This window comes from Ambystoma mexicanum, chromosome 1q (genome assembly GCF_040938575.1).
Source record: "Ambystoma mexicanum isolate Mex_15411 chromosome 1q, UKY_AmexF1_1, whole genome shotgun sequence".
In the NCBI taxonomy this organism is placed as follows: Eukaryota; Metazoa; Chordata; class Amphibia; order Caudata; family Ambystomatidae; genus Ambystoma; species Ambystoma mexicanum.
In genome coordinates this window covers 1,110,859,050-1,110,874,474 of record NC_090922.1, presented here as the reverse complement: position 1 = coordinate 1,110,874,474, position 15,425 = coordinate 1,110,859,050, and the positions used below count along the sequence as shown (strand labels likewise).

Sequence of the window (15,425 nt, the reverse complement as noted above, 5' to 3'; positions counted from 1 at the left end):
TTTGCATGGCTTGATTTGAGCCACCTACCTGCATCGCCTGATGTCGGGGCTCCTCTCTCCATTCCTCCTACTCCTTCTATGCTCTCCATGCCGATTGTGGAGGCACAGATTTCCTCCCAGGGCTGCAATTTAATTGGGGACTCCGATCCTCCCCCGGTTGCCATGCCCAGGTTCTTGTTTGCCGATAGGATGCTCCTGACGCGGAGCCGGAGATCGTCCCACTGCTTGCGGCACTGTCTGACGTTGCGGGGTACTGTTCCCACAGTACTGACCCGCTGATCTACTAGGGCCCATATGGCCTTCTTCTTTGCTATGGCCGGTCTGGTCATTTGGTTTGAGAATACCACTGCGGCGTTCTCCTGGAGGGTCTCCGCAAGCATGTTAAGCTCCTCCCTGGTGAAACGGTCTTGCCGCTGGCGGTCACAGGCTTTTTTAACAACTTTAGGCATTTTCTTGCAGGAAGAAGGTTGCTGATGGTATTTGCCGGGTCTCAGGCTCGGATGTCCACTGGTTGCGGAGGATGCCAATGGATTGTGTTTTTAAAGATGGCCGCCGTGCTCTTTCCCGTTCCGCCACGATGACGCTACTTCCGGTTCCGCTTATTTACGGTCACCGCTAATTGCGGTGACCGCTAACTACGGTCACCGCTATGAACGGTGGTTGGGTGGCGGTAGTGCACCTTGCGCGACATAAGATGCCGGTAGGTGCCGTTTTGGGGGCATTAACGCCATGGCGCAGTTTACATTACCGGCATGGCGTAATGCTTGTGCACGATGGGTCGTAATGTCCCGCTTTTTCCGGCTTTGACCCAGCACGTAAACGTTAGTTACGCCATGCCGGTAATGTCGTATACTTACCGCCTGGGTCGTAATGAGGGCCATTGTCTATGTAGCACTTTTGAGTTTGTGTATTGAGTGGGTGATAGTATTGGTTGGACTACTTACTAAAGTCCTCAGTGGACTGTGATGAGGATGACCGACAAGGTGGTAATGGCTGATTACTCATAAGCAATCTTCCCTTCTCCGAGTCCTACCCTTACTGGTCCCAGTCTGGCTTCACTCCGCCCACTCCCTTGGGCAGCTGGCCACCATGACAGTAGCAGCAGCTTGTTATTTAACAGGCTTTCCCAAGAGTCCAGGGACCAGTTATAGTGGCAAATGGTGGTAGTGGGTATAATTGGGTTTCAATGAGTTGCATCAACAATGCCTGTCTTGACGTGAGAACTCACCTCACAGGTTGTGAAAGGAAACTTGGAGTCAGAGAATGAGGATTACTGGTAAGTAATGAATGAACCAACCATGCCATGTTCTGTGTTGTTAAAAAACTACAGGCCCTTACACAATGCATGCATCCCTGTATTCTAATGACTTCATAGCCTTATGAATTCTTGGGCGCCTTATCCCAGGGCACAAACATCATTATGAAAGAAAACAAAGACATACAATCCTGCAAATAAAATACATCCAACAAGACATTTTGTAATTGAAAACTTTATTCAATTTTTGAGCATTGTCTGGTAATAAGGGTAAATTAACTATGCATGTCAAAGATCAGTGCTATAAATTAATAATGCTGTGCATCAAAGATACCGGGATCACTAATATAGCTTAATATCGTAACATTTGACTAAATATTAGCAAGTTGAAAAATAGTTTAGACTCATCTGAAACCACTGAAAATACGTCATTGTGGATTTCCCTAATCATATAGGGTTATATTAATGGCAATTAATTTACAAAAATGGCAAAACCCGAACATATCTTGTGTTAGTTGTGTGAAAACAAAAATGTGTGAGATGCACATTCACACAGTTGTCTAGCAAGGATTCCTCATTATTTGGGTTTCCCCAAATCAAAACTTTTTTTACTCCTCCATCTCAGGAGTTTGATGAAGTTAAGGCTGGCGTTGAACACTTTGTCATGCTGAAACACCATTTTGTAGAATGTGTCAATGGGCAGGTCTCCATTTGGGTCAGCGTATTTCAGAGTTGTCATGGGAGTGTACAAGGTGTTGGTCTGATGGCGGAAAGGTGGATTCTCCATAAGGATTATCTTCACAGTATGCTGGGAAAGAGAGAAAGATATTTTAGCTCTGTTAAAACAAATGATACTTCCAAAGGGAATTCCCTAGTGACAGAAAATCGGCAATTGTTTGTTCGTTTGTTTATTATTTATACAGCGATCTGGGCGCTATACAAGACAGCTTATAATACAGAAGTGCATATGAAACGAGCATTAATACAGAGGAGAATAAAGACAGGTAGAGATTAAAATTGAAGACATCAACTATGGATTGTCTGTCTTTTAAATGGAGATGGGATACTGACAAAAATTGGGAGTCATCTTTTTAACTTTTTTGACTGATCAGGATCAGACTGCTGCTCAGAGGGATGAGAAAAGAGTGGGGAGTTCTCTGGGGTCTACTACAGGGTTGTAGCTAGGAATATTTATCACGGGTTATCACATTGGCTTTTGGCGCATTCTGGGCTCTTTTTATGAGTTCCACATTAAATATGGTGTCAGACAGGAGTATATGTGGTACGCTTGGCTGAACACCTTTGGTAAATATCTGTGGGATTTTTATTTTGTTATGAGGCAGAGTGGGAGCACTTAACTGACAAAACGTGTCCACCATTATTCACTGCTCTGCCTCAAAACAACACGTGGTTTCATACCAGCATGATTTTTCCTGCTTGTGTTTAACCAAAGGATTCCTGTGGAATCTGTTTGTTTTTTCCTTCTAAAAGGCGGTAGATTCGATTGGAACCCACTATAGATGGCTACGGCAATCGTTAAATGTGGGGGGCATTTACATGTTTCCACACACGTATTGGAAATGTAAGTTGAATTGTCAAGGTGATTTCACTGGTGCTTTAAACTTGACATTTCCACTATGTGGTGGAAAATCCTAACATTTCACAGAGGGGCCCTTATGCGGGAAAGTGCGAAATGACATGGTGCCTCGTTATGAGTTTGGCGGTCATTCAGCCGTCTATCTGCTGGATTACCGTCAAGGGCAATGGTTCTACGTTATTTCGCCGCAGTGTTTTTCATCGCAGGTTTTTTCATCAATGTTTTTTATTCGAAAAACTCATCGTTTTTTTTTTTTGGGGGGTTACCCGCCCCAAACCCCCCTTTTTTACCGCAGTGAAATGCGTGTATACCAAGGGCAATTACCGTTATCACCACTTGGTCCCACAGATTTACAGCGGGATTGCAAGTGGTGGACTGTGTTAATTCCCATTTTCGGAGTCCATAGGAATCCGTAGGAATTTTGGCGGAATAACCGCTAGCAGTAATTCCACTAGCAGTAATTCTGCCGATTCTGCTGATTTTTGGCAGTAAGGTAGAGTATTTTCCTCCAGCTTTTTGCTGGAGGTAAAGCCTCCACCTCACCAGCAGAGCAGGCAGGATACAGGAAAATGTAGATACTGTTTCCGGCACTCGGTCCGGCGGCATTGCTGCCGAATTCCAGGTGCCGGGCGGTCTGGTAAATTGCCAGTATTCTCAGATACCGGCACTTTTTTACCGGACCACCTTACTTGAAATGAGCCCCTTAGTGTGGTAATGTGGTAGTAATGGAATTACCACTGCATTACTTTCTTTTTTACCTGAACAGCCGTACTTTCTGGTTGGCATGACAACTGGAAATGCTGTGGGATAACCGTTCGACACACAACATTTTATTTCTTGTTCCATTACGCTGATGTAATCCAAAAGTGATGTGTTAAACTAATTTTCAGGAGTTCTGTACAATGTCATGTCACTGGGCCTCATTACAACCCAGGCGTTAAGGGTTTAACCCTTAACGCCTGATTACCATTTTAACGCCTGCTTTTAGCAGGCGTTAAAATGCAAGGCGCTAACCCGCCTTGGTGCTAATTACGGCACCGTAATTTACGGTGCCGTAATTAGCGCCTTCCCCACTCCCATTATGCCCTATGGGGCAAAAATAGGAATGGGGAAGGGTAAATGGGGAATGGGGATTTACCGCCCCACTCACCTTGGAATGGGGCGGTAAATCCGCCATCCACCATGGTGTAAATGGAGTTTACACCATGGTGGTAAAGTAGGGAACTTACCGCCTGGGTTGTAATGAGGGCCACTGTGTCACTTTCAAAGCAAGGATAGCGCAGTGATCTTTCTTTTCACAACCAGAGGTAGTTGGGCTTTAGTTGGGCTACTTTTCAGGACTTGTTGGGCTACATACAGGTTTCCCTTTCTGGATACTATTACTATACAAGAGATTACTTTTGGAGAGGTCTGTACCACTGACAACATACAGATGTTCTCATAAAAAAAATATCTGATTTCTTTTGAGGACATCTGTATGTTGTAAATGGTACTGCACCTTACCAATAACACAAGTACTGCACAATGAGGACATCTGCAGTTGGCAGTTCAGTGGATAGGTACAATATCACTGACAACATACAGGTGTCTGTGTAAGATATCACATTGAGATCAAAACTACAGGATTGGACAACTACAACCAAAGGCTACAGTTATATCACAGTTATATATACAACCACCAGATGTCACTCCCTACTTGCACTGTTGCTCCTTTCCCCCCTTGTGCTATGCCTCCTCCTCCACGTATTGCCCCTCCAGCCCCTTCTGCTGTCCCTCCTTCTCTTTGCATTGTCTTCCTCCTCTCTCCCTTGTGCTGTTCCTCTTCCCACCCCCTGCACTGTCGTTCCTTCCCCCTTGTGATGTCTCTTCTTCTCCCTATCACAGTTGCTCTTTCCCTCCTTGCACTATTGATCCTTTCTCCCCTTGCACGTTCCTCCTACCTCTCTTGCACTGTCCCTCCTCACCCCCTTACACTGCCCCTTGCTCTGTCCCCCTTGAGCTTTCCCTCCTCCCCTTTGCACTTTCCATCCTTCCCGTGCTCTGTCCCTCATCCCCATTGTGTTGTTCCTCCCCCTTGCACTGTCTCTCCTACCCGTTGCACTGTCCCTCCCTCCCCCTTGTGCTGTTGCTCCTTCCCCTTTGCGTTGCCCCTCCTCCCCCTTGTGTTGTCACTCATCTCCCTTGTGCTGTCCCTCCTCCCCCTCTCGCAGTCCCTCCTCCCCCTCTCGCAGTCCTTCTTCCCTCCCCTGCGCTGTCCCTCCTCCCCACCCCTTGTGGTATTGCTTCTTTTGCCTTGCACGGTTGCTCCTTTCCCCCTTGCCCTGTCCCTCCCCCTTCCTTGCACTGTCCTCCTTCGCTCTCTTGTCCTGTACTATGCCTCCTCACCCCATGCGCTGGCCCTCCTCCCTCCCAGGCGCTGTCCCACTTGTGTTTTCCCTCCCCCTTGTGCTTTCTTTCCTCCCTCCTTGCACTGTCCCTCCTTCTCTGCATCTGCTGTCCCCCCTTCCCACTTCTGCTCCTTCCCCCTTGTAGTGTCGCTCCTCCCCATTGTGCTGTCACTCCTTCCACCCATGCGCTTTTGCTCCTTTACGCTTGCACTGTCGCTCCTTCCCCCTCTAGCGTTGTCACTCCTTGCCCCTCGTGCTGTCGCTTCTTCCCTTCTAGCACTTTCGCTCCGCCCATTTTTGTGCTGTTGATCAGCCCCCCTTGTGCTGTTGCTCTGCCCCCCTTGTGCTGTTGCTCTGCCCCCTTTGCTCTGTATCTCCTTCCTGCAAATGTATAATGCTCCTGTGTACTGTTGCTGGCCTACCTTTCATCTATAGGATTTTTCTATTCTTCCTCGTGATGCCATTTGTTTCTTATTCCTCACCCCCACATCCTCCACATGGCATTGCCCTTTATTCCCTCCCATGCTGTTATTTCTTTGTCTCTGTGCTTGCCATTCCTCATTCCTTCCCTCCATGCTAAATGTAAAATTCAATAAAACTACAAACGCCAAAACTATTGGTTTTGCCAATGCTTGTTTTTAAATTATACTTAAATGTACAAAGTAGAAGACTGACAGTTTCTAGTTGCTGTTAAGGAGCTCCTAATGGTTTGAAGGCATTGTAAGATTACCATTCCTGCCACTTGACAGGTACTGAAGGCAAGCGATAGAGCACAACATAGTACAATGCATAGTTACCTCTGCCACCTCTTCGGCACTCTGGCCCAGGCTCTGGAAGATTTGCTTGTAATTCTTTAGATAAACATCTGTGAACATGGTGGCTGTTTCTGTGTCTGCTGCCGAAAGGTCCATTTTCGCTCCATCTTGGAAAACCTTTCGCTCAAACTCTGTGATCACAGGACCGGGTTCGATAAGACTGAGCCTATTATAAAGGGTAAAGTATATCAGTAAAAGACTTTCTTCCTAGCCTCACAATTTACATTATTTACATCACTGCTCTTCCGATAGCAATAAGTGTCATGTGCAGTCAGAAAGTATATGGGCCTCATTACACGGATGGCGGTAAGGGTTTACCGGTACCGGTATTTTATCGGTACCAGTAAATCCTTACCGCCTTACTACGAGGTCCCTTTGCGGGTTGGGGAATTTAACGCCTGCTTTTTGCAGGCGTTAAAAACAAACCCGCAAAGGGACCAAGGAGCTAATTACGGTACCGCATTTTGCGGTACCGTAATTAGCTCCTTCCCCATTCCCATAGAGCCCTATGGGGCAAAAATGGGAATGGGGAAGGGCAATGGTGGAAGGGAGAATTACCGCCCCGCCAACCTTGGAATAGGGCGGTAATTCCCTTTTCCACCAAGGCGGTGCCGGTATTTTACCAGCATGAACCATGGCGCTAATAGCGCCATGGTTCACCGCCATCCGTGTAATGAGGCCCTATGTCTTTTAATTTTACAAAATAAAAAACACATTTGTTTGTCAATTTTCTTTTTTATTATGTGATTTGGTTTATTAAACCTTACACATTTAATAAAAAAAAAACATAAATATTGTACAATTCAACTTCATTACAAATAACAATTCAATAATAACAAATATCAAGTAGTAGAGGAAATTAAAAAAAAAAAACAAGAAAAAAAAGCGAGATTTATAAAAGGGGAAAACAAGTTCAGAAACCAGACTAGTAACCCTGTCTCTCCTAACATGCCATATGATACTTTAATGAGGTGTACAAGTGCAATGATAATGGACTGATGCGTACCAGCTAGTAGGCGACACCACAGCGTTATGCTTGGCTAGTTAAACTGCCAGATGTATATTTGCCTGGCATTCGATTTCTAACTAAAGTTGTCTCCAGGCAGTCAAGAAGGAGATGTTTTGAAGTTTCTTTTTCTTGCTTACAGAGCAGACAGGTTCTGTTACAAGGTGAAATAACTCTACGTGAACCCATAACATCCAATGTGCATAGGATATTTAGCCGGAATCTAAGATATGTCGTCCCTATCCAACGATCCGTAAAGATGGTCAAAAAAATTGGTGGAGTATCTATTTTCCTAATTGTATGTTTATAGTGTCGTATTTCTGCAATTAGTTGTATTGGTTAGTCAAGTCCCGTAGTGTTACTTTGGATTTCATGTTAGTTGGATTGGAGATTAATTCTTCAGGGTTAGAATAAATATTTTCTAGTGCTGTTGAACAGGTCCTGCACATTTCAGAGAGAATGGGTGCGATATCAGCCAAACAAGCAGCTTTCAGATCTTCATACAATGCACCTCAAGTTTGGTGGTATCTCTGCAGACAATCTGCTGAGATACCACCAAACAGATTTACTGTTACTGCCACTTGGTCCGGCAGAATTACTGCTGGAATACAAGTAGCGGTATGGCGGTGTTAGTCCCCATTCATGGAGTCCATAGGACTCCATGGGGATTTTGGCAGAATTACTGCTAGTGCTGATTACACAGAAATGGCAATTCTTTGGGCGATGAAGTGGCGGAATTACCTTTTTTTGCCTGAGACTTTTCCTTTACCTTACCTCCAAACCCATAATTTGGTGGTGTGGACATGCCACGGTAATGCACTGGTAACTTAGTTACCATTGTTGGCCATACCAACGAACTGATAATGAAGCACAGAGAGTTTTTAGGAGGATTTAGGATTTTATGGAATACCATCAGCCTCCCATATAGGATGATGGAGTCGAGGGATTGTAGGCCAGGTCAATTTGAATTAAGGCCATTGGTAGATATAGTAGAAGGAAAAAAGATATCTTCCATAAACAGCCCTCCAATTTATCTAGCGTGGTCTCATATGGAATGTTTAAAATCTCAAATCCATAAAACAGGGTTGTAATGATTTTCCACTTGTGATATTTTAACAAGGGTTTTCTCGTAAATGCACAGTATTTGACATGCATCTTTCGTATTTGAGCAGTCAGATGTACTAATTTAAGTTTCATTCTTTCCAAATTTAACTTAGATCTTCCAAAAACGCAATGTGATCTGTAATTTCCCTAGAACTGTTATTTAGGTACCATTTAAAGGCAGCAACGGCTATTGCTCTTACAGTTAAATGACTAATTCTCAGAGGAAATGACATGGTGGTATCTAGGCAGCTGAACATATCCGCTAGATATAATTTAAACAGGCAGGGTGCCCGATTGGTCTCGCTCAAAATCCTCCACAGGGTTTATTACACCCGTGGCCTGTTGCTTAGATGTGGCTGAGTACTGAGTCCTGACTGTGTGTGTTGTAGCACCGAGATGGGTACGCTTTTCCATACACACTGGCAGTTCCTGAAAATTCACAGGTTTTGCCTTGCAATCCAGAACCGAGTATCTTGAACACTGGGCGCATCCATCCATGATGATCCAAAACCTACGCTGTTGGCTGTATGGAAAGAGAAGGTATACTCTCAATATAAAAAACTATTTACATCAAATGCCATGAACGTAATATTGCTATGCTGTGGGGAGCAAGGGAATTGCCTAAGATCTCCAAGTGAGAACGAGACCTTGATTCTTGATAACTGTATGCCAAGGGAGGATAGGATACATAGACACTCACCCAAATGTACTAATATACGGAACAAGTGGAAGGACTAGAATAGTAAATCAGGAAACAGCAACAGCACCCATGGGCCAAGTAGTTTTTTTGGTGGATTCATGAACGGTGTCCATGCATTAATGTCGCTGTACAATTTGGTTGTAATATTTTTTTTAAAAATTGTTTCTGGGTGCTTACAGTGCCCAGTATTTGTTTTATAAAAATCATTAAAAATGAAATAAAAAATAAATGAAGTAGTGTGCCAGCTCGCAGCCCTGTCTCAACCCAAGCAATGTCTGTATTTTGTTCGTGATATTACCAAACATGTTTAACCGCACCTTGATGAAAGTATCTGTATGGAATAAAATCAGGATGTTTGGTAACCCTAATGGAATGCCCCAATGGTACAATTTATTCCTGACTCAAGCCATATCATATCAATCAAAAGCAGGTGTAAAGTTGACACAAGCAATGGAAAATGGCCTGCCTTCCGTCGAAAGTGCTTTTTGTTGTAATAAGTTGACAATAAGCTCATTCAAGGTGAATCCAGTACCTGCTGTGAACCCCGTTTGATATTTAGAAATATTAGCCTCAAGGGCCCATTTTTCGAGGTCCTTTAATATAAGTGAGTCAAAGATTTTACTACAGGAATCCAAGAGCGCTATTGGACGATAGGTCTCTAGATTGTCCCTCGCGTCTTTCTTGTATATCGGAACACTGTAACTGTGACTCCAGGTTTCCAGGAGAATGCACCTGTTATTGGTCCCAGTAAAGAGGTCACACAAAATAATCGATCATAACCCTGGATTGGCTTTTAGAGAAAGATTACATAAGCCACTAGATCCTACGGCTCTAGATTTGTTTGCCTTATCAATACTGTGCTCAACCTCTTTAGGCACAAATAGTGTCTGCCAACAAGGTAGGTTTCTTTCATGAAATAACTGGTTTATTCAACGATTACTTCAAAAGAGAAGCTACACCAGACAGTTTCTGCTATTGAGTTTAGCTGGAGAATTAAGTGGGAGTGGTCTTTATGATTGATTAGAAACTTTTAGGGTCACTCATTTTAGGACTATTAATCATATTCACATTATCTCTACGGTGCAAATCTATCCTATATAACTTTATTCAGTTATTGTATTGCATTGTTAGTGTGCATTTACCTTTCCTAAATTCAGTCTGGGTTTTGATGCAAATGTTCGCCAAAATACATATTTGATGTCTTAATTTATTTTTACATCTTGGTCTGTAATATCGAACATATGGGGCTTAAGTAATCTGCAGATATTAGTTTCAATCGATCGTTTATCAGTGTCAATGAAGGGCAAAATGTCCCTGATTGACTCGTTATAATTTCTGCAGTTGAGTTTTATGCTGCCACTTTGTAGCAATATAGACAGTGAATTTCCCGAATTTGAGGTTTCAAGGTGACTCAACGAGGAAATTAAAGTGGGGAACTGCTTGGATAACTTGATAGTCAATTCTAGCTGTGCGTTGCTACTATGGTCGTTCCTCATGAGGTGTATATGTCAGCTCCTTTAAAGTGCTTGTGCAACAAAAATATGTAGTCAATGGTACTGTGGCTAGACCCGCAAAACTGCCTCGATTGATTAGGGTGGTCGCTGGTTATAGTACCATTTATTGAACATATGTCTCACATAGCCATCGGATCTGTCTTGCTTTCCCTCTTTGGATAGAACTGTTATTTGAATTAATTTGACTCAAATCATCCACACAATTATAATTTAGATCACCTACTATTACCACCCAATTGTATCCGGTAACACTATACCAATCATTTAAGAGTGCTGTGATATTGGAAAATAACTGTGATTGGGGTCTTAATAGAGTTCCAATATATGTTTATGAACAAGATTGGTGCTTCATTCTATGACGTTCACGCCGCTGCAACAGCACAACACTGGGTGCCCATTCATGCATCTCAATGCAATAAGCGTTGTTGAATCCAATTAAGATAACGTCAGACGGGTGACCCATTGGTCCTTTGTCTGCCTTTTTCAAAATTAGAGAGTAGCCATCTAATAATATGATGCCCGTGAACCAAACCTCTTAAAAAGGAAGCACATGGTATTTTTTGATGCTTAAGTTTTTTTTTTGCCCTGCCAGTGTAGCGGGTATAGTTGGAAGGATTCCATGATAGGACAACCAACTTTTTGGAGTTAAAGATGGTTTGTCAGGACCACATTTGGTGGCGAGTATTCCAGTTAACCTTCTCCAATCATTAGGTCCGGACTGGGTTGTCTCATCTCTATTCACATGTTGAGCGATTGAGATCCTGCACAGCCCCCTGCTATTCCCAGTGCACTTAATGTGTACGAGTTCCGTGTTCTGTACCTTAGTGCCCATGATTCTTGGCAGCAGAAACCCAGATAACAATTGGCTGTTCACAGTGGCTGTATATGGAAACAGCATAGCATCGTTTTGCAGACAGGAGTTTTTTCAATGGGATTTTTGCAGACAGAATTCCATTGGAAAAACGAATTGAAATATAGAGGTGGGTAAGGGGATAAAAGAGGTATGGAGGGGGTTGGGGTAGGTATCAAAATACAGGGAAGGTAACGTGGGGGAAGGGACCACCAATAATAAAGAAAATCAAAAATACTGGTGGCAAAACTGCATAGAACCATGGAAACACATCAATGCCTGTTGACAAAAGTGCTACTGTTTGGTTGAGGAATAAGCTGTAAATGAGCCTTGAGTAAGTGTACTATTACCGAATCCAGTCCTGTTCCATCTACAAACTCAATTTGTTACAAGTCCCTGGAGTCTAACAATCTTAGAGCAGGTATTGAGGCAAAGATGGAAAGGATCATCGATCAATTAAAATTGTACAATCAGAATCTTTAAAACTGCATTCCAGCCCTAGTCCAAGAAGAGGTGGCTCTATCTGACAATGGCTTTGTAGTTTTATAAATGATGGAATTATGATCAAAAGCTACCTTTTGATTTTTAAGCTAGTCATTTTTAACATGTGGATGTGGCAGTTTGTAAGTGGGTGAATTGATCAAAGCATCCAATTTAATTATTCAAAAGATAAAGTGGGAATCTCTGTAGAATGAGGGCTAGTGATAATTCTTGTAGAGGCATCTGCATCGAATGTGACATTGGGCCTCATTATAAGTATGGCGGTAAGACAACAACGGTGCCGGTAGCGCTACTGGCACTGTAGCTACGGTACCACCATACTACGCGGGTGCCTGTTAGCCCGCCAGGTCTGACCTGGCGGGCAGTGCGGCACCCGCGAGAACAGCAAGTCGGATGCACCGGCACCGTTGTAAACTGTGCCGGTGCATCCGACGTCCCCATTCCCATTGAGCCATATGGGGCTCAAATGGGAATGGGGATGTACAGGGCCCAGCACCCACGAAAGGGCTGGGCCAGAATAGCCCAGTAATTTCCCATTCGCAGGTGCCGGATCCGGATGCGAGTTTGGGGATAGCCTTGCCGGTTTTACCGGCAAGGCTACCTCCAACCTCGTAATGAGGCCCAATCTCCTCTGTTACCACAGTATTCATTCTAGGAATAAGAAACGAGCCGCCCAGCTCAGGTTAGATCACAGACTTCAGCTTGTCAAGTTCTATCACTGGTACGTCCGCAAATTGTATCGGCTTTGGCTCCAACCAGACATAAGACGATACTATAGAACAGCAGAGGGCAATAGGAAACGAGCAGAGAGGTGATAAGTAAAGACAAACTCACAAAAAATTCTTGGGCGGAGAAAATGTAGTCCAAGTCCATCAGCTGCATCAACTCCTCCAACTGCACGTTTAGCTCCAGCGTGCTTCTAGCTCACCATGCTTCACATGGTATGTACAGTTTTTTAGGCTTCTGCCGAGCTCCAACAGGAAGTGTCATAGAGTTTGTGGTGCTCACTGCAACTGCTCCAACTGCATGCTTAGCTCCACCACACTTTGCACAGTATGCACAATCTTGAAGGCTGCTGCCGAGCCCCAACAGGAAGTGTCACAGAGTTTGTGATCCTCACTGCAACTGCTCTAACTGCACGCTTAGCTCCACCACACTTTGCACCTCAACTGCTCCCACTGCACTCTTAGCTCCACTGCGCTTCTCGCTCAATTTACTTTACTCACTATTAAAGTCATATTTTTACTCCACCACAAAAACTCCCAAAATCTATTGCTGTTACCACTATGTGCCAATAGCCTTATAGACCACAGGAGGGGGTCATTATCAATTTGGATAATGACCCTTCCTCACCTTGCCCTCAGCCAACCTGGTGGGTTATGATCCCTCCCTTAGTCGATAAGGCTACATTATATCTTAGGAACGTTTCACCAGGTAATGTGCTATACCTTCTTTTTTGCCCACTACCCCAACAGCACAAATCTATGGATGCAGGACATGTATCAATCTGCTGAAGATAAATGGAAGCTAGGTAAAAATAAGAGTATGGGAACGTGGCAAAATGTGCCACAGACAAAAATAGAGGGAGTTAGGTCACGGGGAACTGCTTTGTGACATAATGACCATCCATTTGTAATGCAGAAAAAGTGATGTTCTTAAATGTTTGGGATACATTGGACTGTGTTTTAAGCGCGTTTGGGAGAATAGGAATTTTGTGAGCAATGTAATGTGAAGTCTGGAGGCATATTTGCCAGAGTGTTCATTTTACCTCAGAACAGTATCTGGAATATTAACTCTGTGATTGCAAAACTTGACCCGAGTGGGGCCTGGTCAAGAATAGACCATGAAAAGGGTGAATGTGAGGGATCTGAACAGTTAAATACTGGCACTTTAACATGTTATTGTTGGATATGTATTCGATGTTCATCTCTTACATTTTGTTTCTTACTCACAAGATTACATCGGCTCTAAAATCATAGCAGAGGCAGCTCAATGGTGAGTACATCTGCCTTGAAAATCTATTGTTGCACTAGATTTGATAATAAAATAGAAAATTGAAAGTGAGCGCAGGCAGCAAATATGCCACACAAGAGGATGTATGTAACGTCCTCTGTCTATGAACAGACAGGGATATATACGAACGCCCGTCCTCTTTCTCTGTCTAGAGGTTAAGGGGTAGGCACAAGGCAAGGTGTTGTTACCGCCAAAAGGGAAAGTAAAGGCAGTTAGAATAAACGTTTTCAATAGGCAACATTGCGTCTGTGCTTCATTGCCTGCTTTATTGATATTTTGTTTGAATATTGACAATGGCGACGAAGAAGTTGCAATAGCTGATCGTGCTGAGCAGTGCCTGTCCCTCAGGACCTGTCGCATACCACGCGAGTGCCCAGGATCAGCAACAGACTCCTCAAGGACGCGCCTGGCAGCTAATGCTCTTTACTGCTGAGTGTGGTGCATTTCTTATGATGGTGCAAACCTGCCGGCAGGCGGCTCAACGCAATCAAATACAGCGCGTGCCACTCGTCTGAGGGCCCAGCAACACAACATCTCAAGAGGTGAGTGCTCCAATTGTTTTGCTCACCTCAAACATGTCTGACAATGAGGCAGACAGCAGCTCCTCAAGTCATGCCTCTGCCCCTGTGTGCCCAGTCATTCTGCCAGTGAAGAATACAGCCATGACTCTTTCCAATTGCAGGCAGTCACACCTTTCGATACATCAGATACTAGCAGCCTGGCGCCGCAGTGTAGTTAAATATCTACATTGATGCGACAGGGGTGAGGGAGGAACGCCGGCTCAGGGGTATCTTGTTGCATTCATTAGGGCCGGTAGTACGAGACATTGGCCCTCATTACAAGTTTGACGGTCTGGAATGCGGTTTTACCGTGAAGGTGGTGACACTGTTTCCGCGACCGAATGTATGCGGAAGTAAGGTGTGATTACGGTTTGTCTGTCGCGCGCCCCAGAACAGTGTGGAAACGGTGTCACCACCGTAACGGAAACACACACGCAGATGGATGTACCGGGTACAATGGTAATGGTACATCAGTTTCTGCCACGTTCGTACCGGATACGGAAATACCGGTGCTGGAAAAACTGATCACGAAAACTGGAGAGAGCGCCGGCCATTACTTAAACCACAATCCACTGCAATCCTCAGTAACCACAAGGCCTACAGCTCCTGTGACTGCTGACTAACAACTACTGAGATGACATCAAGGATTCCAGCCACCCGTCAGCGCAAACCCCGCTTCAGTGAGGCGAACTGACAATGCTGGTGGAGCACATTGTAGACAATGCGGTGCTGCTGTTTAGTGCAGATCAAAGGTGCAACACACAGCAGAAGCGAAAGCAGATCTGGTCAGCCGCTGCACAGAAGTGCACAGCAGTTGGTGTCACAGTGTGCACAGTGAAGGACTGCCACAAGTGGTGGGACGATCTGCGGCTGCGTGACCGTAAACTGATGACAGCACAGCACTGGCACCACATTCCCCACTAAAGCTCCAGACCTGGGAGGAGATGCACACAACACATCCACCATTGACCCCCCCCATCCAGGACGTCTAGAGGCACACAACACATCCACTATCAACCCCCCCACCCCCAGCCAGGGCCTAGAGGCACACAACACATCCACCATCAATCCCCCCCGCCCCCCTGGCCAGGGCCCAGAGGCACACAACACATCCACCATTGAG

The 15,425-nt window shown here is 44.6% G+C and overlaps 1 protein-coding gene across 1 annotated transcript in view; it reads right to left on the bottom strand.

Moving 5' to 3' along the window:
- Nucleotides 1-1,472: 1,472 nt before the first annotated feature.
- Nucleotides 1,473-15,425, bottom strand: part of LOC138542396 (retinol dehydrogenase 8-like) — a 224,178-nt gene continuing 210,225 nt past the window's right edge. Inside the window, exons 5-6 of the mRNA XM_069641833.1 lie at nt 6,037-6,220; nt 1,473-2,063 (exon numbers count right to left, since the gene is read on the bottom strand). Coding sequence (XP_069497934.1) covers nt 1,833-2,063; nt 6,037-6,220 — 415 coding nt within the window. The 3' untranslated portion in view covers nt 1,473-1,832. The remainder of the gene's footprint in view (nt 2,064-6,036; nt 6,221-15,425) is intronic.